Consider the following 24,971-nt stretch of genomic DNA (forward strand, 5'->3'; position numbering starts at 1 on the left):
AGGTTGGCTTGTGCTGTCCATGGTGCAAAAAGAGTCTGGGAGGCAGAAGTGGCAACTGCTAGCCAGCTCCCAGGTGGACGAGCCAAGCTTTTCTTCCAGGGGCTTTTGGAGGACATTTGCCTGGAGAATGAGGAGGAGAGATTCTGTGTGGTCATGATGTTGCTGCTGCTATGGAGTGGCTGTTGGTGCAGCAGCCACCTTTTTGGGGAGTGGGGCCAGGTGTCTTTTGGGCTGCCACTGCTCCTCTGGCTCCCCCTACTTGGCTTCTGTGGCAACAAGAATTCTGCCTTCTGTAAATCAGAGTTCAGGGGAAGCTGTCCTGATCAAGTGTGTCCTTGTTGGGGCCAGGAGTTTGATACCTGTGCGTTCTCTGGCTCTTCTTAGGGGATGCCTCTGTGGGCGACAGATCAAAGAAAGGGGTGAAGCGGAAGCGAATCCCCGAAGACAGCGGCGAGACAGCCAAGAGGCGATCAGCTCGGGTGCGGAACACCAAGTGCAAAAAGGAGGAGAAGGTGGACTTCCAGGAGCTGCTGATGAAATTCCTTCCTTCACGGTGCGGAAGGAAGATTGGTGGTTGTGCTTCTGAGAAAATAGCAGAGAAGCTGCTGAGCTCTGCACCCCACCCACCCAGGGGTGAAACTAGGCTTTATTTCACCCAGGTCAAAGACTCAGTTTGGTACACACACGCCACATGCACACAGACTTGGAGCTTCAATGGCACCCCTCTGGAGGCTTCACCTAGGGCAAAAAAAACCTCCAGCGCAGCTTTGGTGCAGGCCCACCATCTCAGTGGGCTTCCTGCAGTGCTGTATTGATTTGGGGTTGTAGGCAGTTACAAGGAACTGGTGTTTCTCTCCACTTTGATGGTGTGGTGTGAAAATAAATCTAGCTTCTGGGAATTGCATGTCGCTTGCAAAGTTGCTGTAACAGGAGTGTGTTTCGATGTCTGCCTTGTGAGGGGCTGGCAAGGTCCAGAGCATTGAAGCTTTGCTTTTTCCTCTTTGTTTTGCTTTTCCTGTTAGTCTGAGGAAACCTGACCCAGAAGAAGACGAGGGTCCTTTCAGCAGCTACGAGGTCCAGTCTGAGGCCAAGGAGGAAAATTTCCAGCACGTGGGCACCCACAGGATGCCGTGTGACCCAACAACGTGCATGGAGTACGGTAGGGACTTTCCCTGGCTTCTGTGTTTCAGCTGACGGACTCCCCCAAAAAGGATTACACTTGAATTCATTAATTTGATCCAATATTTGGAAGCTGTAGTATAATTTTGTGGTGAAGTTTTTGACAGATTGGGTGAGCTGCTCTGATGTCACAGAATGTTTTCTTCATACCTCACTGTAGGGAGGCTGGGGAGGGGAGAAGTGGTTGCTTCTTTCCATGCACAGTGTGTTAACTTTTTTCTTCCAGAGAAGCAGGATGTTCATAACTTCCTCTTGGCTAACTTGAACAACGGGGGCATCCTTGAGTTGATGATGAGGTACCTGAAAGTGATCAGCCTGAAGTTCCTTGTGAAATGGCCGCCGGGCTTGGCTGAGGTTGTGCTGAACATCTACAACAGCTGGAGGAAGCACAGCAGCAGCCTCCCCAATCCGCTGCTGAGGGACTGCCGCAACCAGCACATCAGGGTAAGGAAATACTTCTGGAGGTGACCTCACTCTGTTGCCACCCAAGCACCACCTCTAAAGGGTTCATGTGTGAGAGAGACTTAGTTCCTGTATAGCAGGAACACAGAGCTGTGTCTGGTAGCCAGAGACATGGTGCCGGGCATGGGCTACGATCCGCGTGCATGTCTTTGCTTCTTTGCTGTTGTTTTTGTCCTACTCTTCAGCTGAAATGGCTCTCAGGGTGACTTGCATACTGTCAAAAAAAGCAAGTCTCTCCTCGCAGTCTTGCAATCTTAAGAGACACAACACAAAAGGAAAAAGGAATGGAAAGGGAGGAGGAAGAAGACAAACCCAGGCATCAGTTCTTAAAGCTACATAGTAGTTCTTACAGTGACTGGCTGGGATGGATATAATTCTGGGAGAGGGGAACCTGGGCATCGCCCTGCTTCCCACTTCTTCCTAAGCCACAGCCTGATGGAATGGAGAGTTGGAGAAAAATCAGTTTCCTGGCCCTGGTACCCGAGATGGTGTTTAACTGGAGGTGCAACAATACTGGAGGTGTAGCATTAGAGAGTGTTCTATGATTGAGTGATTGGAGGCAGGAGGATAATGCTTGGCACCCCTTTTCACTGGTTGGGACCTACCCAGAAGTTGATACTTATTTTTTTTTTTTAATAAGAATTTATTGGCATTTTTTCCTTATAACAACATACACCCATATCCACACCTACATTTATACACATACAAAACAAATACAATTATAAACCAAATACAAACATTGCCAGGATTCTTCTTCTTATTTAAGCATCTCGTAAAAAAAAAAAAATTCTATTTCTGAATCTTGACGGTTGACTTCCCCTACCTTTTCACCTTCGGTTTTATACCCCTAATCTGCTTTTTAACCTCTTCTTCTAAAAATTAAACACAATTATATATATAGAATTAGACAATCATCTTAATCATCTTAGTCTATAAACTTAATCATCTTATACTAGATTTACTAGCAATACATCATCATAGATCTTCACAAGTCGTTCTTATCAAATCTACACTATCTCCTCTGTTCTTTAATCTGCTGCTAATAACATAAAAACTTCAAATATCTCCTTTCTTATTAAGAAAAACTACATATAGCTAACAGTCTTCACCCTCCGATTTCAGAATGCCATAACAGACCGTTTTAGATTTTACTTAATACTTCACCCCACTCCCCCTCTATCCATTATCCTTCTCCTAGTGACGCCAGAACCAAACTTCCAGTTGCCTTCTTTTTGCAAATGTCCACAGATCCAGGCACAGTTCAGAACACTCCTTGCAACGAGCCTCAGGGTATCCATCTCATCTTCTTTCAGCTGCTCCGTTTCTTTATACCATTCTTCTTCTTCTTGTAAATATCTTAATTCTTTGTCCCTTGCCCCCGAGCTCACACCTCGGGGTCTGGATATAACAAATCTTATCGTCGTCCTGGGGCTGCCACCCCCCAAGAACGAATCTTTTTCCCGGAGTCACCCTGTCATTTCTCTCCATCCTTCCAGCAACCCTCTCAGCTCCTTGCCAAGGTTTTCTTCCAAAGTGTCAAAGTTTTTGAGAGCCTCCTCTGTGGGAAGTAGATTTCTTTTCAAATCCCCACACAAGACTTTCACTTTCCGATAAAGCAGTTCCAGCCTCAAAGCATTGAGCCTTTGTTCTTCCGTTAGTCCAGAGTTCAAAACAAGTTCGAAGACAAAGCCCAACATGATGGTAGAGGGGGTGGGAGTGAGTGTCAAATTACAGTTTCTGTCTCTATGTTCTTCCTTTTGTAAGAGTTGTTTTTCACCTCAGTTTAAGCTTTCCGTCGCCATTTTTCCTAAGCCGGAGCGCAAAGACCGCAACTTTAAACGGAGATATTTTCCGCGAATTTACTCCCCAAAAGAAAATTTTAACAGTCTCATGTATCAAAGTTCAAGTATTTTGTAACCAGTTCTGTAGCAGCAGTCACTCAAATTGGCTAACGTCTTACACTCGAAGGGAGGGAGGCAGGCTGCCTTTCTCCTTCCCCCGAATCGTCCAAAAAACATAATATCTAGTCCAATCAAGTACTCACGACCACCGGGTTTCTTTAAATCCATGCATCAAAGGTAGAACTTAGACGCTCATCACAGGATTTGTCGCCGCATTTACATCCCGGTTGGGGCATGTCCCCTATAGCCCGGCTCCGTCGTCCCTTCACCCCCACTCCCCCTTTACAGGGGGAGCGAGGGAAGGGTTCGGAGCCACAACGGGCACAGCCGGGGAGCCCAGGGTGCGGGACGCTCTTCCCGCACCCCACCGGAGCCCCGCTTTGCGGTAGCGGGGCTCCAAACCCCCAGGATGGACTGGGCGCCTCGCAGCCGAAGCAGCCCACGACCACCCGCAATGGCGTCGCCGCCGGAAGTCCCAGAAGTTGATACTTAGGCCACCTGCACACCCTTCCCATGGGAAAAGTCTCCTGGGACCTCCACTGGCTCCAGGTTTGTATCTTGATTGACGGTTGGGAGTAAATCCCTCCGCAAACTTTTCCCATCAGGACAAACTTAGCTGGCAAGATGCTCACTGCCTGCCCTCTGCTCCCTTTATTTTTAGGCTCAAGCTTTTCTTAGGTGTTGTGAGATAAAGGTTCGAAGAGCAAGGCAGGGGGCCAGTTCCCTCCTGATGCTTCTTCTCTCTGCAGCAAAATGTCTTTCTGCTGCTGTTTCTGATCTTTCACAAATACTGTAGTCAACACTGCTTATTCTCATAAGAAGGGTTTTTCCGCTGGAGGTGCAAATTGCAAATGATTGCCCCTCCAATCCCCTGATGCCTTCCTAATCCTCCTCTCTCCACCCCCCCCCCCACTTTTGTATCTGCTCTAGGATATGATGCTGATGAGTCTGTCCTGTATGGAGCTGCAGCTTGACCAGTGGCTGCTGACCAAAGGGAAGACCTCAATGGGTGAGTGAGCACTGGGTGTTAGCAAGTGCTTCTTCTGAGGAAAGGCCCTGCAAACTCCCTCCGGTGAGATACAAGTCCCCACAGGAAACGTGCCTGAGCTTAGAAGCTGGGCCTGGTAGTCGATCTTGAGGTTGGCACAAATACATTCCTAAGTTGACCTTTTGGCATTGAAGTCGGGTTGGAGGAGACTGGAGAGTCCCCAGTCACTTGGGTGAGATGGACCTGGAGAGGACAGGGCAGCTTCTGGGGTTCACTGTTTCATAAGCAAACCCAAAGCCTTGCCTCTGTTATGTTTCCTCAGTCGGCTTCTCTCAGGTGCAGATCTTGGGGTTCTCTGCTCCCAATGCTGTTGTTTAGACTTTGAGCTGTGAAGAATCTGAGCTCTCAGCCTAGAACCTTGTGCTGAAATGTGAAATAAACTGTTTCAGTGTCTCCAAGGAGCGGCCCTGCAGGCAGCTCTGTAAATGGAAAGTTTGGCCCTGATTTCCCTGGCAGCCACTTCCTGGGGGATCTGCTACAGCTCTCCTTTGCCTCTTCTCAGCGAGACCTCTTTGAGGAGGGCTGGCTGGAGTTCGTGGTTCGAGTGTATTGGCTGAAGGCTCGCTTCCTGGCCCTGCAGGTTTGTATTTCGGTTTTGTGGGGGGAAGCTCCTGGTGCTGCACAGCTTCTGTGGTGTTTGCAGCAGAGTACCTAATTAAGCACTACTGGCTTTAGATCTGGGCAGTCAGACACTGGGCACACAGCTCTTCTGTGAGGCTATAGTGGAAATCTGGGTACAAAGGCAGAGTGAGTTAAAAAAGCCTTGAGCAAAAGGCCTAGCAAAAGGCAGCTTGGGGTATGGAGTTCCTGGGAGGGGCTGGCTGGGGGAAGGAGCTTAGCTGGCAGGCTGCAGTTGAGGATGTCGCTTGCTTTCCCAGGGGGACATGGAACAGGCCTTGGAGAACTATGACGTCTGCACAGAGATGCTCCAGAGCTCTGCTGCAGTGCAGGCCAAAGCTGGTGACAAGGGCGTGGTGATCCGGTTGCCAAATCTCCATGTGGACTCTGTGGTCTCATTGGAAGAGGTAACACCAGCTGGACGTGGGAACATTTGGGTCACTGCAAGAGGCTGGCTGCACTTGCCTTCCTCGTGAGGACAGCAGATATGCTGGGAATGCAAACATGGAACCAGCCATGACCCTATTACCAAAGTGTGTGTGCTTTGTGTGTTGAAGGTCCAAGGTTCAGCCCCTCAAGGAAATACCCTCTGCCTCTCAGAGTGGACACCGCTGAGCTAAGTGGGCCACTGGTTCAACTTTGTCTCAGAAAGCTTTGTATGTTTGAGTCTGGATAAATGCTTGACTAAAATACCTGTGATTTGTGGTTCTGGTTCTGGTTTGAAAACTGAAATGAAGCAGTCAGTGTCCTTCAGTTGGGTTCCTGCCTTACTGTCACCTTGGTCAGTTGCTGCCTTCAGAGTAGCTAATTCTGTTGCTTGTGGAACACGTGGGAGAGGACTGCCGCTTGCAACATGCAGTGTGTGACTCTTGCAGATTGAGAAGAACCTCAAGTCCCTGGAGAGATGCCAGTCCCTGGAGGAGATCCAGCGCTTGTATGAGGCCGGCGACTACAAAGCAGTGGTGCGTCTGCTGCGGCCCACCTTGTGTTTCAGCGGATACGGCCGGACGAAGCACCTGGAATTTGTCATCTCCATCCCGGAGAGGCCAGCTCAGCTGCTTCTGCTCCAGGTGGGGTTGTCTGAGGGCAGCAGGGAAGGCCAAACCAGCATAGCCAGCCTTGATAGTTACAGCAGAGGCTGCCAGGAAACAGCAGCCAGCAAAAACAATCAGCAGGTTCACTAGGCCAGTGTTTTTCAACCTTTTTTGGGCAAAGGCACACTTGTTTCATGAAAAAAAATCACGAGGCACACCACCATTAGAAAATGTTAAAAAAATTAACTCTGTGCCTATATTGACTATATATAAAGTAACATTGACATTTTTTAAAAAATCTTTCGAATTTTTCAATTTTTCCCACGGAACACCAGGCAACATCTCACGGCACACTAGTGTGCCGCGGAACAGTGGTTGAAAAATACTGCACTAGGCTGACTCTGGCGTTACGGTACTAGCTCCTTTCGCTGTGCGGAGGGGAAAGCGCTCTGCGTGTGCTGCTGTTCGAAGCTGTTTTCAAGGAAATGAATACCCTAGTTGTTGGAAACTATGGGGTTATAGAAGGCAAGGGATTGTGCCCTGGTGCTCAAGTCCTGCTTGTGGGTAGCTGGTTGGCCATTGTTAGATTAGATGGGCCATTGGCTTGATTCAGCAGGGCTCTTTGTAGGTTCTTGAGGAGTCCTCTGGTGTTTTCTTGATGGCTTTTAAGCAGTGTTGCGTGTTTATCCTGGTCACGTCACACAAATGCAGAGAAACGGAGGGCGTACAGGCACCTGTTGTCTGCACCTTTCAGCCTTTCAGGCCCAAGTGCTCTTTGCCACAAGCACCTGTGCCCTCTCCATAGGGAGCCTACATGGGTGTGCCTCTCGCTGCTCTTCCATGTGCAGATCTAGGAAAGGTTCCCAGCAGCTGTCTTGCAAATGCTCTTGCACATTTTCCTCCAAGGCGTCTCTTGTCCTTTAATGCTCCTCAGGATTCCCTGCTCAAGCTGCAGGACTACCGGCAGTGCTTTGAGTGCTCGGAAGTTGCCCTGAACGAAGCCTTTCAGCAGATGATCAACATGACAGAGGCATCTGCCAAGGAGGAGTGGGTGGCCACTGTCACGCAGCTGCTCGCGGGGATCGACTGCTCCCTCTCCTCGGACAGCAGCAGCCTGGAGGAGCCGCCAGCCTTGCAGAGCCTGGTCCGACTGACCAGCAACCTCGTCCAGGTATCCTACTCTTTGCCTGAGGACCCACATTGCTCCTGGAGAGCAGGAGACCTGCTGGCAGCCTTTCTCTAAGCCATTGGTGACATGAGGGTCTGTTCTGCAGTTGCTGGTGGAAATGTCATTTTAATATATCAGAAGCAGCCAGGGGAGGAGGGTCATTCCCCAGGGGCTCTGAGTACAGACCATAGGAATGGGAGCCTGCCAGGTCTTAGGAGGGGGGCCAGCTTTGGAGGTCTTCCAGCTCTCAGTGGCAACTCATAGCCTTGTTTTGGCCCTTAAACTGGTGTTGCCCAACACTTAATCACACAGCACAATGGAAGCAAACAAAGCTGGCGTTGAGTAGTGGTCCTGGTTCCCGGCAGAGGTGGGGAAAGGAAGGTACTGCATAATCCAAAGCAAAAGCTAAATCCAAAACCCCTTTCTTTGGCTGTAAGAGCACTTGGGGTTCCTGCCCTCAACAGTGTCCGCTAGAAGAGAGGCAAGAAGGAGAAATACAAAGCCAGACTTTTTGTAATGGGTAGTGGCAGAGGGGGAAGAAGAGCAAGAATACTAGTTGTCTTCTAGGTTAGAGCTCAGCTCCACCCTCTGCTTTGGGGGTCTCTCTTTCTTTCTCTGTCTGTCTCTCCTTAGCCTCTTCCCAAGTCTCCAGCTTCCATCCTTAACTTGGGTGGCAACTGAAGGCTCTATGCAGCCTTGGCAGTGTGTGTGTTTAAAGAGCCTTCCACCCTCACACACTTTGGCTGCCCCTGTTGACCACTCCTTTCTGCCCTGGCTGCCGCCGTGGGTTTCTCAGGGGAGGAGAGGGTTGGCTCGGGGGAGGGTTAGTCTTACTCAGCGCATGGCGCTGTCAGTATCCATTTGGAAATGTGGTTTAGTGTCGCTGTGTGGCTAAGCAGTTGTCTTACTGCTCTGTTGTGCAGCCAGATTCAGCCCCTGGTGAATTTGGAGCGGGGCCAGCGTGTGTAAGTGAAGAACATCCCCTGTTGTTTTATGAGCCTGAAACAGCTCGGTCATTCTGGGGGCCACTTGGGTGATGACTTGAATGCCTGTCATTAGTATGTTGTTCCTGTTGGAAGAGCTGAGTGTTGTCCCCTCTGTGGGTTTAACTTGCCCCACGTCTGTTCCTTGAAACCCCTCCACCCCAGATCATCGACTGCAGCATGGCTGTCCAGGAGGAGCCCAAAGAGCCCTCTGTGTCTTCGGTGCTTCCCTGGGTTATTCTTCACAGGATCATTCAGCATGAAGAGGACACCTTCCGCTCCCTCTGCTGTCAACAGGAGGAGCAGCAGCTGCAGAGCCAAAATGAGGAAGGTGGGGAACAGCTGTGCCCTCTGCAGTGGGTGGGAAGCGGCTGTGTTCTGCCATGAGGGGTTGAGTTGGGCATTCAGGAAATCTGTGCCTGCCAAAACAGGGCAAAAGGACAGAGCACCAGAATGCATGCAGATCAATGGCAAAGTCCCTTGTAGCCTTCCTTGTCAGTCTTGTCACTGGATTCTTGCACACGGAAGACAAACATGTTGTTAGAAGTGGCTCACTGTAGCAAAACATTGCCCGTGTGCAAGAGCCCTCCAGGTTCTCCCTTCTCAGGCTGGAGGTTGCCTGGAACAAGTGAAAGGGCTGCTGGAACTGGCTAGCCAGTGATTACTTTGGGGTGTCATTTTGGGGCCTTCAAAATATTTTCCAGGGCAGATGGCCCTTACCCCTTCTTTTTTAATAAACAGGTGGAATTACTCCAGCCACCGTTGATATGCTTCAGAGAGCCCATGGAATGATGTTCACATGTCCACACCAGCATCGTTCCAGAGGCACTCCGGGGGTTGGGGGGCGGAGAGGAAGTGTGATGGCAGCCAGAACTCTTCTCCTGTTGCCATTTCCAAAACCACCAGCTCCTAAGCTGTTTAGTAAAGGGTAGTGGTGGTGGGGAAGTAGAAACTGTTAACTGCTGCCATACCAGATGCTTCCACCACCACCCCCAAATTTCCCCTCCCATTTGGAGAGACCAATATATTCCTCTCCCCACCCTAACAAAATTGGGTGAACCAGTAGTTTTCGGGGTGGAGGTTCCTGCAGAGAAAAATGTTTATTGTAGGACTTCCTCGTTCTCAGCAGACATCAAGCATTTTTGGTGAACATAGTAAAACAACTGGGTCTTTCCCTGTATAAGAGAATTTTCGGCTAGGAACCAATTTGGGGTCTAGTCCAGGGGCCGTCAGGTATGGCTAGGCCAGCTGCTTCTTGCCCATTTGACTCATGCACCTCCCATACCAGATCTGTGGCTTTTTGTTTGTCCAACAATTACTTGACATTCATTTTGTCATCAGCAGCTCAGACTCTGGACACTCCTATGCTGCCCTCTTCCCTGATGCTTCTGAACACGGCTCACGAATACCTTGGGAGGAGATCGTGGTGTTGTAACTCAGACGGAGCCCTTCTTAAATTCTATGTGAGTAGCCATGTTTGAAATAGCCCAGATTAACCCTCTTCCTCTCACCACTCATTGAGAGATCTGTGGAACTCAGACTCATGTGGAGAGAGGAATGTTCCTTCATGTTCTCACCCACCGAGCAGCACACTTACTCCAAGGCTTCTTCAGCTGTCCCCTACCCAGGTGGTAGCCTTGACCTCAGTGAATTTTGTCATTCCAGGTGCGGGTGCTGCAAAAAGAGCTTTTGGCCTCTACCTCCGAGGACACCCATCCCTATAAGGAGGAGCTGGAGACGGCTCTGGAGCAATGCTTTTATTGCCTGTATAGCTTCCCCAGCAAAAAGAGCAAGGCTCGGTACCTGGAAGAACATTCCACGCAGCAGGTGAGACTGTCTCAGGTCTCTTTCGGAGAGAAAAGGAAGGATGTTCAATGACAGGCAGGTCTCTCTGCTTCCAGAGATTGGAATCCCACAAGCTGGACATGGAAGGCAGCAGCCCTTGGCTACTCCCCAGGGACATCTTGGTTACCTGCATGGGGGAATGCTGGAGTAGACCTTGTCTTCCTTCTCCTCCCAGGTGTGGGGAAGGGCCATTGCAGCTCTGTGGCAGAGCATCTGCACTGCACACAGAAGGTCCCAGGTTCAGTTCAGCAGCATCCTCAGACAGGGCTTGGAGAGAACCCTGCCTGGAAATCCTGGAGGAGCTGCTGCCAGTCAGTGTAGGCATTCCAGGCTTTGATGAACTAGTGGCCTGACTCATACAATCAAATATTTGTAGAGCTAGAAAGAACCACAATGGTCATCTAGTCCAGGAATCCTTTTGCCCAACTTGGGGCTTGAACCCTTGACCCTGAGATTAAGAGCCTCATGCTCTACCAGCATGTCCTTTGCCACTCAGCTGCATAAGGCATCTTTCTGTGTTGCTAAGCAGCACTGGACTGAGATGTACACTCGAAATCTGACTTAGTACAAAGAAGCTCCTCTTGTTCCTGGCAAGGCCTGATGCATCTCTTGCCTTCTCTCCAAGGTGGATCTGATGTGGGAAGACGCCTTGTTCATGTTTGAATATTTCAAGCCCAAGACCCTTCCTGAATTTGACAGCTACAAAACCAGTACAGTGTCTGCTGACCTGGCCAACCTTCTGAAGAAGATGGCCACCATTGTCCCTCGGACAGACAAGCCTATGCTGAGGATAGAGGAGGTGTCTAGCTACATTGAAGGGACTCAGAGCAAGGTACAAGCCTCTTGCACCTTTTGGGGGGTGATTGAGGGGGAGGGGGTGCTGCTGGGGCTCCTGCCTTCCTTCTCCCAGGGGTGGGGGGTGCATTTGTCAACAATGAGCCTGGTTTGCTGGTGCATTCAGATACAGGCTATTTGTAACAGAGAAGTGACTTCACTGCCTTGTGGGCATCCAGTAATTGAATTCCATCTTTTTGTGATGTCTTCTCTTTTGTTTAAGTTCTCTCAAAGTCTTATTCTCGTGTATTGCTTCCTTTAGAACCTGTTTTGGCTCTCTAGAAGCTGTTGCACTACAACTGAGACTCCTGCATTGCAGGAGACTGGACTTGATGACCCTTGGCTCTACAATTCTATGATTCTGTGTTTCTATGAACTCCCTTCATCCCTGAGCCATGCTGGCTGCTAAAGCTGATGGGAGCTGGAGTCCAATTACATGTGGAAAGTCACAAATTCCCCACACCTATATTAGAATAATGTGAGGCCTGAGGATGGCATTCCCTGCTAAGCCAATTGCAATTTTCTCAACAGCTTTTTTCCTTCCACGGAACCCCAAGGCTGTGAGGAGTCTCCTTCCACAGGCACATTCAAGTGGTTGCAGCTGGTGCCCATGACAAGCCCAGGCATCCTTATTCTTCCCTTCCTTGCCAGGTGCCAGCTCTCCCTGAGGGTGCCGACTACTCTCCTCCAGTGGTGACAGAGCTGTACTACCTCCTCGCAGATTACCACTTCAAGAACAAGGAGCAGTCTAAGGCCATCAAGTTCTACATGCATGACATCTGCATCTGCCCTAACAGGTCAGCTTAGTGAACCCCCGAGACCAGATGGGATGCCTGGTCATTCCATTGTTGGTCCCTGGATGGTGTGTGTTTGTCATGTAAGGGCCCCTTGAATTTTCCCTGTGCCCTGAGTATTGGCGCGTTGCAGTTGCGTTGGCATCTGCTGCTTTGAAGAGGTACGCACAACCAGTGCCCCCCCCCCAGTGGGTGTTGTTGCACCAGAACACATGAACCCTTTTTAATTGCACGAACCTAAATTTGCTGGTATGCGATTGAATCCCTGCCACAGGATAATGACTGTCATGGAAGTGCTAACTTGTGTGTGTGTCCAGATAAGCTTTCTAAAATCTTGGCACCTGAGCTGAAAAGCTCCCAGCAGTAGCCATAGAAGGAACGCAAGAGCCGGTGGAGGGAGGTGGTCTTTTTTTAAATATCCTGATCACAAACTGTTCAGGGCTGCAAAGGTGACTGACGATGGGGTATAATAAACACCTTTATAAGAAACACAAAAAAAGCTGTTGTGGTATAGCAAAGTGAGATGGGGGAGAGATCAGGACTGAACTTCTCAAGGTGTGGAGGGTTTTTGTGTGCTGTTCTTCTCCCAGGTTTGACTCTTGGGCTGGCATGGCGCTGGCTCGAGCCAGCCGGATCCAAGACAAGCTGAACTCCAACGAGCTGAAGAGCGACGGCCTCATCTGGAAGCACGCCACCCCTGTTCTGAGCTGCTTCAAGCGAGCCTTGGAGATTGATGGCTCCAACCTCTCCCTGTGGATAGAGTACGGCACCATGTCCTATGCCTTGCACTCCTTCGCCTCCAGGCAGCTGAAGCAGTGGAAGTTGGAGCTGCCAGCTGAGGTCGTGCAGCAGGTGAGGGCTGAGTTGGAGCTTGCAGGCTCGCCATCCCAAAAAGGCAAGAACCCCGAGCAGCTCTTGCTGCTGCTGCAAGGCTTGAAGCTCCCTCCCCATGTTTCAGATGGCAGAGCGGCGTGATGGCATGCTGGAGACGGCTAAGCACTGCTTCACTTCGGCGTCTCACTGTGAGGGCGACGGAGATGAGGAGGAGTGGCTGATCCACTACATGCTGGGGAAGATTGCAGAGAAGCAGAAGCAGCCGCCTGTGGTCTACCTCCGTCACTACAAGCAGGCAGGTCATTTCCTGCACGAGGAAGCGGCCAGGTACCCCAAGAAGATCCACTATCATAACCCACCGGAGCTTGCAATGGAGGCCCTGGAGGTAAAAGCAATGAAGCCAGCCAGCCAGATGTGGACTTGAAGCAGAACAAAACCCTCAGAGCTCTTGAGGGAAAGGTCCACTGGCACGTTCTGGGCAGGAATTCTCTATAGCAGCCACTTTGCATCTGATCCCCCTCTAGGAAGGGTGGGTAAGGAGCTCAGAGAGGGAGAGCTGGTGTGGGAGTCAGCATCAAAGCATCTGCAGCCTTTGCCCTCCTGACTTTGGCAGGGCTGGAAAGGCAACTTGCTGGGGGGGGTTGGGGGGGTGGAAGGAAGGAATCCAAAGGATCTGTAGCCTTTCTGGCCCCCTGACATGCCCCTACACCAGGGAGGAAATTGCGCCAGCTCAAGCGCTGATGTGGTTTCATGTGACTGATTTCTATTGGGAGTAATGGAAAGGAATTTTTTTAAAAAAAATAAACTGGTAAAAATGCAGAGAAGCACAGGAATGCCCTTCCTCCTCCCTTCTGCTCTGCTGGTGAGAGCTGGGCAGTGACCCCCACCCCCCATCGGCCAAGTCTTAGAACTGCAGCTTTAAAGTGTTTGTTTTTCAAAAACACAGTCCAAAGGTCAAGCCATTGCTCTTTCTTCCCTCCTCTTTATTGCTCCATCACTTGTGGCAACTTCCAAGAACTGCCCCCTTTCCAGCAGGTGGTGAGAGCTTTTCTCACCTGTCATATTTTCCAGGCAAGCAGCTTCTTTCTCACAATCCTACAGAAAGCAGCCCTCTTTGTCTTACACGGCCAATAGCAAGCAAGCATCTTTACATTTAATTATTTGCTATGGATAATAAAGTGGTAAATGGCTAGCTAATTTTTTTGGGATTCATTTATAATATGTCAGGATGTTGTTGCCCTGCCTTTGTTTCTTTCCCTTAGGTCTATTTTCGGCTTCATGCCTCCATTCTGAAGCTTGTGGGGAAGCCCAACTCTGGGGTGGATGCAGAGATGCTGGTCACGTTTATGAAGGAAGCTGCCGAGGGGCCTTTCGCCAGGGGGGATGAAAAGAACACCCCCAAAATCACTGAAAAGTGAGTGCTGACTTTCTCAGGGACAATGGGAGAGCTTCAGTTAAATGGGAGGCTCCATTGCCAGCGCCAAAATGGCTTAAAGTGAACGCTCGTGTCGCAAGGAGTTGCTAAAGTTGTGGGGCAGTCACAGCTGTTGCCTGCCATGTCTGGTTGGGCCAGGGAGGCTCTCCAGGCAGAGCCAAAGTGCAACTGCCAGACACTGACAAGAGACCTCCTTAGAGGGATTTGAGTGGCAGCCCTCACCCCCTGTAATAGGTGCTACCGTGTGTCAGTACAGTCTCCCTCCCTTCTTTCTCTTCCAGAGAAAAGCTCTGCCTGGTGGATGACGACTCCCACTCCTCTGCCGGGACTGTGCCGGGCCCAGGGACTTCCCTCCCCTCCTCATCCGGTCCAGGTCTGACTTCCCCACCCTACACAGCTACTCCAGTTGACCACGATTACGTCAAATGTAAAAAAAACCGTCAGCAGGCAACACCGGATGGTACAGTCCCTGTTCTCAATACTGCCGGCACAGAGAGGCTCTGTAATCATGGTGGGGGGGCTCATTTCGGCAGATTTGCTTGCTTCAAGGAGGGCGATGGGGCTGCGGTAACACGGGCAATATTGCAACTCATTATTAACCTCATAAAGGTCGCCACCTCCCATCCAGCCTAAATGGGCAAGACAGTTGGATGATCTGTATTCAAGGGTATTTCAAGGCTCGGTTGAATGCTGTGGGATTCATAGGCAAATTGTGCTGGGCGCAGTTCTGAAATCCAGACCTCTGCCATTTGGGCAATGGGAGGCAGGTGGCAACTGTGTGAGTGTCATGTTTGCAGTATGAAGTGGAGAGGCTTCTGCTGACAACTTTTCCTCTTCCTCTTATTATTACATCTTCTCCCCTCCTTTCCCCCACCTCAGAAGTTTCTAAACTGGCTGGCTCATCTCCATCGCTGATGCACATTATAACCCAGTAGTCTTAGTGGCAGAATGCTGTCAATCTCAGACTGGGGTAGAGAACATTTGTGATGAGTGTGTCATAATAATACTAGCCCCTCTCCTTTTTAGTATTCCTTTTGTGCTAATTTTTGTTTCCTTTTAGCAGTATATCTGCATTCCAAAACAAATTTGGGCTGGAGGGTTAAGGCCTGTAGATTATTCAGTGCCTTAATTGGCATGGTTTGGTTGAATTCTGTCTCTGTTTCCATGAGCACAGACCCTCCATGGATAGCACTAGAGAGACCTGCTTTGTTGTATTCAGAAGATTTTAGGCCCTGGCAGCAGGACTGGGTAGTGGCAGGTGATGGGAACAGCAGCCCCACTGCCCTGCTTCTTGTTGGAGGGGAGAATGTCAGGATACAAGAAGAAATCACTTGACCTGGCTTCATAAGGCAGTTTCACGCGTTCTGTAGGTTGTGCATGTTGAAAGTCAAATGTATTTCTGAATGATTTGGGAGCATGAGTTGCCTGCCTTTGACAAAACCCGAAGGACAGTTTGAAGAGCCGCCTCCTCCTCACCTCCTTCCCCTTAGCTGGCCCTTGTTCCCGGGGTTGCTGCTTCTGTCCAGGTATCTAGTTACTGCTGCCACCGCAGTGGAAGGTGCCAAGTGTGAATGCCCTTTGGCCAAAGCCAGGCAACAATAGGATTTTTCCAAAAGGAACTGCAAAGCCTTGCACAGTTGGTCGCATCTTACAACGTCGTTGGCACAGAGGAGCTGAAAGTGATTTGGCTCAGGCCCGGCAGCCCACGTCCCAGGCAGAGAAGCAGCAGCTTAATATAGAATTGCCTGCTCTGCATCGCCCGGGAAGTGGGTTCATCATATTGGCATTATTTCCCTTTGGGCTTTGGAAGGGGTATGCAGCTGACATCTCAACAAAAGTTGGATGTTTGCATTTCTGTCCAAAAACCCCCCCAAAGCATGTCTATTTTGAAATGGTGCTTTGGAAATTCTTTGCTTCTGGGCTCACAGCCATCCCACAAAGCTGCTTGGGAAGGAAAGCCAGCATTGAATTGGAAGCTGTCTCTTTAGGAGTGCTGGGCTGGTTTGGTTTGGGGTATCTCTCATGTTGGTTAAATCAAAATAAAATAAGCAGACTCCACTTGATGTGCCACAAAGGCCACACGTTGCTCTTCCCAGGTGTAATGGCAGTTTATAATGTGGGTATCCAGAGCCAGGACTTCCACTCCAGCCATGCTTTGTTCTCTGGAGAGCTTCTCAAGGTAATCCAGGAGCCAGAAGGAATCGGGGCAAAGACCCAAGAGTGGAAATGGTGTGTGTGTATATATGAGAGAGAGAGAGACTAAAGCAGTCCAGTAGGCCAGACTTTGAGACCAAGGAAATATCTGAAAGGACACAGTTAGCTATAAACCCCTTACACCCTACATATATCTATGTACACAAATCTATAAATAGCAGTCAAAAGTATTCAGTATACAGTCGTACCTCAGCTCCTGAACACCTTGGGAGTCAAAAGTTCTGGCTTCCGATCAAAAACCAGAAGTGAGTGTTCCGGTTTTCGAACCTTTTTTTGGAAGCCAAACGTCTGGCGCAGCTTCTGCTGTTGTTTCTGATGTGCCTGCACAATCGGAAACCAATCAGAAGCTGTGCCTTGGTTTCTGAATGTTTCAGAAGCCAAATGGACTTCTGGAACGGATTCTGTTCAACTTCCGGTGTACAACTTTATATCAGAAATGAATCCCAAGTACAAGAGAAAGGAAAAAGTGTTCCCAAACAATGATTAAGGGCAGGTATCATCACTAACTTTTTTGTTCCAAAAACCAATCCATAAAATCCATTACTCAGTAAACTGATCTTCCTATATTGGCTTCTCCCATGCATGGATAAGCATATGTTCACGATATCATTATAGCAACATTCAGTATCCTATGAAGCCAAGTCTGAATCGGTGGTGCTGTAAACATTTCCCCAGAAGTGAGCTATTGCTGTTTCTGCTGCCACTATTAAATCTCCCTTTTAATAGATCCTCCCAGATACTTTTGTAAGACTTGAAGAGCTTCAGAGCCAATGGTGTTGGACTGGTTAGAGTGTCAGGCTAGAACCTGGGAGACCAGAGTTCAAATCCCCACTCAACCATGTGAAGCTCACTGGTTGGTTACCTTGGGCCTGTCACAGTCCCTCAACCTAACATACCTTACAGGGTTGTTGAGAGGATAAAATGGGGAAGAAGGAGAACCATGTACTCCATCTTTACTTTCTTGGAGGGCAGGTGAGATATAATACTAATTAGTAATAATTTCTTCTGGCTGCTTAACATAGTATAATATCAATTGCCAATTAATTATTTTTGGAGAGCAGTTTAAAAATATGAATATAATCAGCACATGTTTATCCACAATGCCAACAATTATTCCGAGTCAGCTTATAAAACAATATTAACTTATGTGGGGATCACATATGACATTACCGATGCAATGTTTTTTAAAAGTCCTCTTTCAAATTCATAGCAAATTCATAAGCTTCTCATTCTCCTGCAACCAAGGCCATACTTTATATGTTAGCTAAATTGCAACACCGCTTCTTTTGAAATGGCTGCAATTCTTGATAGCAGGATACAGAAAAGGCTTAATGAATGTAATTAAGTGGCCCTTTTACCCACTTTCTACTTCCAATTCCGAACAGGTTTAAAGAGTGTCTGATTTGAAAATATTGATCCCTTCTAGGAATACATGGATACATTTTGTTTCTTCCAAAGTTATAATAAGAAACTGACTTGTTGCATATAGGCCATTTATGTTCCAGTCAAATATATCCCCCAGTATTTCTTAATTAATTAATTTGTAGTAACAACAGGAAATAGGGGGAGAAAGACCTTGGACTGTGTTTGGCCTCATTCTTCCTTTGCCCATATGCTACGTTCAGCTTTGGGACACAGTTTTTGTCTTGCTCTTTCGAGATTTACTCTATTATACCAGACAAATAGACAGAAAACTACCACTCTGCTCATATTCCCTTGTGTTGGTTATGCTGCATGTATCATAAAACTCTGAAGATTTTTGGGACACCCACTGCACCCAGAGATTTCACAACATGGTTATAACCATTCTAGGTTTCTTACCCCATCCCCCAAAATAAATTCCATATCTCTATCTTGCCGTACACCTGTCTTCTTTCTTAAGAACATGGGAGTCCTGCTGGATCAAGCACCGGCCTAGTCCAACCTTCTCTTCTCACAGTGGCCGATCAGATGCCCCAAGTGAAGCCCATCAGCAAACAAGCCCTGAGTAACTCTCCCCACTTGGGATTCCTAACAACTGGTCTTATTCAGATGCATTTATAATAATAATAATATTATAATAATTTATTATTTGTACTCTGCCCATCTGGCTGGGTTTCCCCAGCCACTCTGGGCGGCTTCCAACAGAGATTAAAAATACATTAAAACATCAGTCATTAAAAACTTCCCTAAACAGGGCTGCCTTCAGATGTCTTCTAAACATCAGGTAGTTGTTTATCTCTTTGACATCTGATGGGAGAGCGTTCCACAGGGCGGGCGCCACTACCAAGAAGACCCTCTGCCTGGTTCCCTGTAACGTGGCTTCTTGCAGTGAGGGAACTGCCAGAAGGCACTCAGCGCTGGATCTCAGTGTCCGGGCAGAACGATGGGGGTGGACAAATCCTTGAGGTATACTGGGCCAAGGCCGTTTAGGGCTTTAAAGGTCAACACCAACACTTTGAATTGTGCTCGGAAACGTACTGCCTCTTAAGTCACAAGAGAGCTTGATAACTGAAGCATACCGGCATCTTGTTTAATTTATAATGGTTGCTGGTCCTTTTAGTCTTTTTATTGCCATTCTGAAATGTTTTTATGCTGCTTTTTGGAGTTAATGGTGTATTATCTTTTCATTTGTTTTGTGATTTTTGTTAACTGAATCAACCCACAAAAAAACTCTTACCTGTCTGGAGCACAGTTTAATGGTCCCACCTATGTCCAGTTGTAAGCATACCTGCTGAATCGTTGTCTGGATTTGATAATGGGCTGGATGAGGGCCAGTAAACGGAGTGCTGGATCCTGACAAGACAGAGGCACTGTGTGTAGAGGTGATTGTCAGGCCTGGGAAACGGGTGCAAAATCTGTTCTGGATGGAGGTGCCCTGCTTCTGAAAGGAGATCCACAGCTTGCGGGTGGAAGCTCATTGATCCCTCATTGTCTCTTGGGGGCACAGAGTACCTTTTACAAGCTGGCTTGCTAGTGGGTGCCGTTCTTGGGCAGAGATAGGCTGGCTGCAGTAATCTTGGTAGGGTTGACATACTGTATTATACATGGCATGGAGCCTCAACTCTGGCATCCCCTCCCTAGGGAGGCTCAGCTGGTGCCGATTTTTCAGTCTTTCTGGCATAGAGCTCACGTCTTCTGAATAAAACGTAAACAGCAATTACTGCTCATTTTATTTGCTCCCTGTGAGCATGTCCACAAGAGTTGGCTTCCAGCGGCGTTGGGGCTGCCATATAAGCCCAGCCTCTTTGTGGTTTAGGGACTCTTAAACGGAATCCTTTTGACAGAAAGAGCTTGATTTTGCCATATCCTAGGATTCTCAGTGACTGAGGTAGAGTAAGGTGCAGCTGGTTGGATGAGGAACGTTAGTAATGGTTAAGTAGCCAAAAACTCCCAAGTCCAGTCCAGAAGTTGCAAATAGAAATGGGAAGTTATTAAAATGAAGACCAGTTGTCCCAGGCAAGAGACTTGACAGACTTCCTTTCCAAGATTTGTCTGGTTTTGGTGTCACATTTGTCTTAAGTGTGTTTGCTGTGTAGCAGAGTGTTCTAACTTGTTCTGCGGTAAATGCATGGAGAGGCCCGTGTCATTCATCCATTCAGTAGAGCAGAAAGCATCCATTCTTGTCATTTGGTGCTCTTTGTACAACTAAATGTTGCTTTTCTTGTTGTCGTCGTCGTTTTTTCCGTGCTGTCTTTTGTGTGTTTGTTGTGCTTTTGTAACCAATATTGCCCGTGCTGCCTTAACCCTTTTAAAAACTCTGTTCATAGATATTCTCTCCCTGCTTTTTTATCCATCACGGCTTGCTTGAACAATAGGCCAGAACTGCAGCATAACCGCTTTGGGGGATGAGGAATCTGTTCACTGTGGTAATGTAGAGATCCAGTTTCTGGAAAAAAGCTTCCTCAAGATGAGTTGCAACACTTGGATTCTCCCCCCGCCTTAACACATGCTCTGCCTCCATCCTGTTCTGTTCTTTGCGCCAGAGATGGGCAGCCTGTGTCCCCTCCTGGATGAGGGTGACTGCAACTCCCATCATCCCCTACTCTCTGACCATGCCAAACCCTGCTTTTTGCAAATGTTGTGTCTTTCATTAACACTCATAGCCTAGTCCTTGTACTTCTGGAAAAGGGCTCTTAGAAGATGTACAAAGGATCATTGGTGGCTGGGCAGGGGGGCGGGTTTTAACTAGCCAAACATAAATTTGGTGTGCACGGATTCTGAAAATGCTGGTTCCCATGGTTGGGTCTTTGACTTTCAAATAGCACAAATTAAAGCCACTATGATCCTTTGTTTTAAATTCTGTATATGCCTTACACACACTGTCTATATGCTTTTGTTTGTTTGTTAGTTTCCAAATTTCCAAAAATTAATTGCAGAATTTATAATCTAACTATAACCAGAAAAAGGCGGCGGGGGGGGGGGGGATAATGTTAAACAATACTAATATACATAATTAGAATACAGTTGAAAAAGTGCAGATACCGCTAATAATGCTTGAAATGCGCACTCATCCCCATGACATTCCCGTGACGTTCCTTATGTCATGTGACCATGTGAGAGGTATTCTGAGGTGGGTGGTCTTCATGTAGGTCGTCTTGATGGCGGTATGTCCACTGCAGCATCCTGATGTACACCATAATCTCAGAGTGATACACTTGCCCTTGAGATGACTTTGTAACCTGCAGCTGGGATGGGATTCAGACATGAGAGCACACGTCAGGCCTGATCTGCAGTGCTTCCAGCCCACATTTCTTGGTGTTGGAAGTCCTCATCTGGACATTTCCCCAGATATAGTGGCTGGTGAAAATGAAGAGCATCGTCTGCCTATGGCAACACTTCTGATTTTCTTGTTTTTAAAACTAGCGATGCCATTCGGGATCAACTGAGCCAGGTTCTTCTGTGCTGCATATTCTGCCCACAGCTGTCCTGGCTTGTGTGGTATGATCTGAGAGCTCTCCTCCCAAATCATCAAGTAGGGGATAGTTCTCTCTGAAGACTTTCCGACATGGTAGTCTGGTGTGGTTTGATATGTAGGATGGCAGTGCTGTTGCCGAATCTCTCCATAGCCTCTTGAATATTTCGTTGATAGATATGTAATGCCTTTTCTGCAACATCCTAGACACCACCCAGATGCTTCTACAGCAGCCATGGTGAGAATGAAGTGCCAGAAGAAGAAGAAGAAGAAGAATGGGGTTAGACTAGATGACCCCTGGGGTCCCTTCCAACTCTACAATTCCATGAATCCTCATTGGTGTCTTTCACAGACCTGCTGGCTCTGCTGAACAGGCACTGCCTCTTAACAAGCAGTACAAAGCTAGTTTCTGCAAGATGGAGGCAGGTCTACTCTTAGGCTGCACATCGGCTTTAGCCTTTTGGTGTTTGGGGCCTGCATTAAAATTGTCCTTCCCACCCCGCTCCTCCACCCCTTCTTGGTGCTATTGATCAGTTGCAGGTGAAGCTCTCTTATGTGCCTCTGTGGCTCCTACTCATCTACTGACACTTTGGTGGAGCACTTGCTCAAAGATGACATAAAGAAAGAGACCAGATGTTGGACAGAGGGCTGGTTGTTTCCTGCTGACTGGATTTCAGTTCTTGAATCTTAACTTCTAGTAGGTGAAGCCGCTTTCCGAGTGACCACCCTTAGTGTTCTATCTGCAGGAAGATTCACTAGCAGAGGAAGCTTGTAATTGCTTTTGAGAGCTTTTCCTTGTCTCTGTATATTTTTGCCTGACACTCTCTTTGAGAACTGTTTGGATGCTGCCTACAGCTCTGCAGCTTCTGCAGGATCTTCCATTTTTTGTGTTGCCACAATTGGTGGCATTTCTTCATTTTTCTTCATTTTTCATTTTTTTATCTGTGGAATTTCACCATCTTGATAATACAGCTCTCCTATTTAGGCAGACAATTCTTCCATTGCCTTGTCTTGCAGTTGCTTCTAATTATGTAACTTCTGCAAGTTTGCTGCACCTGCATTTTTCTTCATGTCTCTGCACTCAGCCTGATAAGAAAACTGGTCTTTTCCCTCCCCCTTCCCATCAGGTTTGAAAGGGGCATCTCAGTGCTTGGCAGACTCCTGCAGGTGGGTGGGTTATTAGAAGCTGCATTAGCCACCATCTGCCCACTTCTAAGGCATCTTCTTTTCCAAACTGGCTTCCAGCCACACAAGGATTTCTGCTGCATGTCTCAGGAGGGCACAAAATGCTTGGATTTCACTGGTCTTGTGTGACAGGTTAGCCAAGAGAGCCCTTCCTCACATATTGAAACTTCTATACATCATCAGAAGTGGCAAAAGTTTCCAACTGGCTACCCTACAATAGAGGTTTTTGAAATTATGAGTTCAAAAGAGTAAATAGAGAAACACCCCACACACACTTTAGTGAACATCCCAAGACAACAGTAAGGTCCAATTGTATCTATGCATTTATAAAAGGGTTTGGGGCAGAACTTTCCAAACTTTTCATGTTGGTGGCACACTTTTTAGACATGCATCATTTCACAACACAGTAATTCAGTTTTACTAGCAAACCAGAGGTTAATCTTACCCCTTTCCAGCCACAGAAGGAGTGTGGGGAGGTTCGTGTGACACACCTACACACTGCAGTCAACACACTAATGTGTTGTGACACACAGTTTGGAAAGCTCTGGTTTCAGGTGAAATCGGGAATCTTGATTAGAAATGCCTCCTGCAGCACCTGTTCCTGGTTTCTGTTCATTTATCGGTCAGGTCCAGGCAGGTTGCTGCAGTGTTCCTGTGTCAAGGATCTAGCAGCAGCAGTGTTACACAGAAAAGTCCACTTCGGATCTTTCCCAACTAATCTTGCAACTGTCGCAGCATTTGGAAATATTGACAGTCAAAATCTGCCTCTGGCAAATGAGTCCTGGTGGAGCCAGACCAGATTTTGGATTATGCCATCCATTTGCTTCCAGAGAAAAAAGCTGCCCAGCGCTGTATCTCAAATGGAGCGTTGCTCCTGAAGGGGGATGCTCTTTGTGGAAACTGCTGAATTCTCCTAGACAGAATCTGCAAAAACAGCAAGGTGAGGCTGAGGGTAGGAAAGGTGAATGGGCTGCCTTGGCTGGAAATGGAGGAAGGGCAGTGAGGATTGCAGGCACAGCCTTGATAAGGCTAAGAGCAGGAGGAGGAGAGGAGGAGGCGCCGAGTCCTTGATGTACAAGGTGGGTGGAAGTTTGTGTGGAGAGACAGCCCTGGGAGTCCCCTCATGCTTTCCCTCCTTTCCCTCCTTTAGACCGGAGTCAGGATAGCACAGCGGTGGTGCTCTCTGATTCCAACTCCACTCAAGACATGTTCACTGAGGTGGCCAGCTCTCAAGACAGTGCAAAGAAGCCTTTTCCAGAGAGGAGGCCTTTTGTGTCTCCTTCAGAAGCTGTTGCCACCACTGCTGGCAAAGAGGCCCCAGGAACTGCAGAGGAAAGGGGTAGGTCATTCCTGGTGTGTGAGGATCCTTCCGTGTGTGTGTGTGAGAGAGAGAGAGAGAGAGCGAGAGAGAGAGAGAAAGCATTACTTGGAGCAGCTGGAGCAAGTGCACACTTTTCTTCCTGCAGTAGCAAGTGGTTGTTGCTGCCAGAGGGAAAGGAGTGGTTAATAGTGGACTGAGGGCGGGTGGGTGAGCAGCTTCCTCCTAGGAGAGAGGAACAAGGCTGTTCCCGATGGGTCCTGAGCACCTCCTTCCTCTCCTGAGCTACTCTGACGGGAGTAAGAATAAGCCAAGGGAATGTCTTCTCCTGGCTGTGCATTTCACGTCTTTGTGCACATGGGGTTTTCCTTATCTTCAAAGTTTTTTTAAAAAACGGTTTGTAACATCCTTCAACGGAGGAAGAAAGCTGGTGGCTTCTGTGTGAGTTGGATCCGAAGGAGATGCTGATGCTCCCCTGTCTGTTTTGACAACTCCAGGGAAGTCGGAGGAGCAGCCCTTGGAGAGCTCAGAGTCCTGCCACGTGGCTGAGCAGAAGCTGGACCATCAGGCCCTGCCGCCCGGGGTCCCCCCCAAAGCCCCTGCCCCCTCGCTTTCCCAGTGGGATACCAAGCGGCGGGCTGTGCCCAGTGGGGAGCAGTTTCCCCAGAGCCTCCCTGTGGACCTGGAGGAGCAGCGTAAGTTCCTGACGGAGCACTGCATCACCTCCTTCCGCCTCTGCCTCAGCCGCTTCCCTCAGCACTACAAGAGTCTGTACAGGCTGGCTTACCTCTATGCCTACAGCACAACCCATAAGGTAAGCGGTGGTGGCGGGAGAGTAGGGCTCAGCCTATGTGACATTGCTCTTCTCACTGTCCAGGCCTAAAGCCCCCGTGGGTGGTGGACAGGTGGCATTCCCATAAGCAGCAGTAGCAGCAATGCCTTGTGGCAAGGAAAGCCTCTGCTCTGGGACTGGGCGGAGCAGCATCAGCAACCAGGAGCTCTCCAGATCTTCTGTGATGAAATCAAAATCCCCTCTGCTGTTTGCTACAGCAGCAACACTCCATTTCGGCCTTACCCAAAAGCAAGAACCAGCTGCCCCTGCATGATCCTGTGAGTTAGAACCTGGAATGAGCAGGGGTTGCTCCTTTGCTCCCCACCTTCAACCTCCACAGGGAGAAGCTGACTTTGCAGTTTCCATATGACAGAGCAATGTTAGCACAGTCCC

General features: G+C 48.5%; 1 protein-coding gene across 5 annotated transcripts in view; it reads left to right on the forward strand.

Annotated features, from left to right (window-relative positions):
- The window catches only part of CABIN1 (calcineurin binding protein 1), a 59,596-nt gene that overhangs the window by 4,839 nt on the left and 29,786 nt on the right, over nucleotides 1–24,971 (forward strand). For 2 of the 5 annotated variants that reach the window (XM_033174653.1, XM_033174654.1), the window contains exons 9-27: nucleotides 385–553; nucleotides 1,023–1,159; nucleotides 1,406–1,623; nucleotides 4,473–4,551; nucleotides 4,980–5,170; nucleotides 5,469–5,615; nucleotides 6,084–6,278; nucleotides 7,177–7,413; nucleotides 8,559–8,724; nucleotides 9,735–9,856; nucleotides 10,059–10,220; nucleotides 10,864–11,070; nucleotides 11,724–11,869; nucleotides 12,457–12,718; nucleotides 12,825–13,085; nucleotides 13,963–14,114; nucleotides 14,417–14,595; nucleotides 23,579–23,767; nucleotides 24,244–24,560. In XM_033174653.1, coding sequence (XP_033030544.1) covers nucleotides 385–553; nucleotides 1,023–1,159; nucleotides 1,406–1,623; nucleotides 4,473–4,551; nucleotides 4,980–5,170; nucleotides 5,469–5,615; nucleotides 6,084–6,278; nucleotides 7,177–7,413; nucleotides 8,559–8,724; nucleotides 9,735–9,856; nucleotides 10,059–10,220; nucleotides 10,864–11,070; nucleotides 11,724–11,869; nucleotides 12,457–12,718; nucleotides 12,825–13,085; nucleotides 13,963–14,114; nucleotides 14,417–14,595; nucleotides 23,579–23,767; nucleotides 24,244–24,560 — 3,536 coding nt within the window. The remainder of the gene's footprint in view (nucleotides 1–384; nucleotides 554–1,022; nucleotides 1,160–1,405; nucleotides 1,624–4,472; nucleotides 4,552–4,979; nucleotides 5,171–5,468; nucleotides 5,616–6,083; nucleotides 6,279–7,176; nucleotides 7,414–8,558; nucleotides 8,725–9,734; nucleotides 9,857–10,058; nucleotides 10,221–10,863; nucleotides 11,071–11,723; nucleotides 11,870–12,456; nucleotides 12,719–12,824; nucleotides 13,086–13,962; nucleotides 14,115–14,416; nucleotides 14,596–23,578; nucleotides 23,768–24,243; nucleotides 24,561–24,971) is intronic. The other 3 variants (XM_033174656.1, XM_033174655.1, XM_033174657.1) reach the window with 3 other exon arrangements.

Source organism: Lacerta agilis, chromosome 17 (assembly GCF_009819535.1).
Source record: "Lacerta agilis isolate rLacAgi1 chromosome 17, rLacAgi1.pri, whole genome shotgun sequence".
In the NCBI taxonomy this organism is placed as follows: Eukaryota; Metazoa; Chordata; class Lepidosauria; order Squamata; family Lacertidae; genus Lacerta; species Lacerta agilis.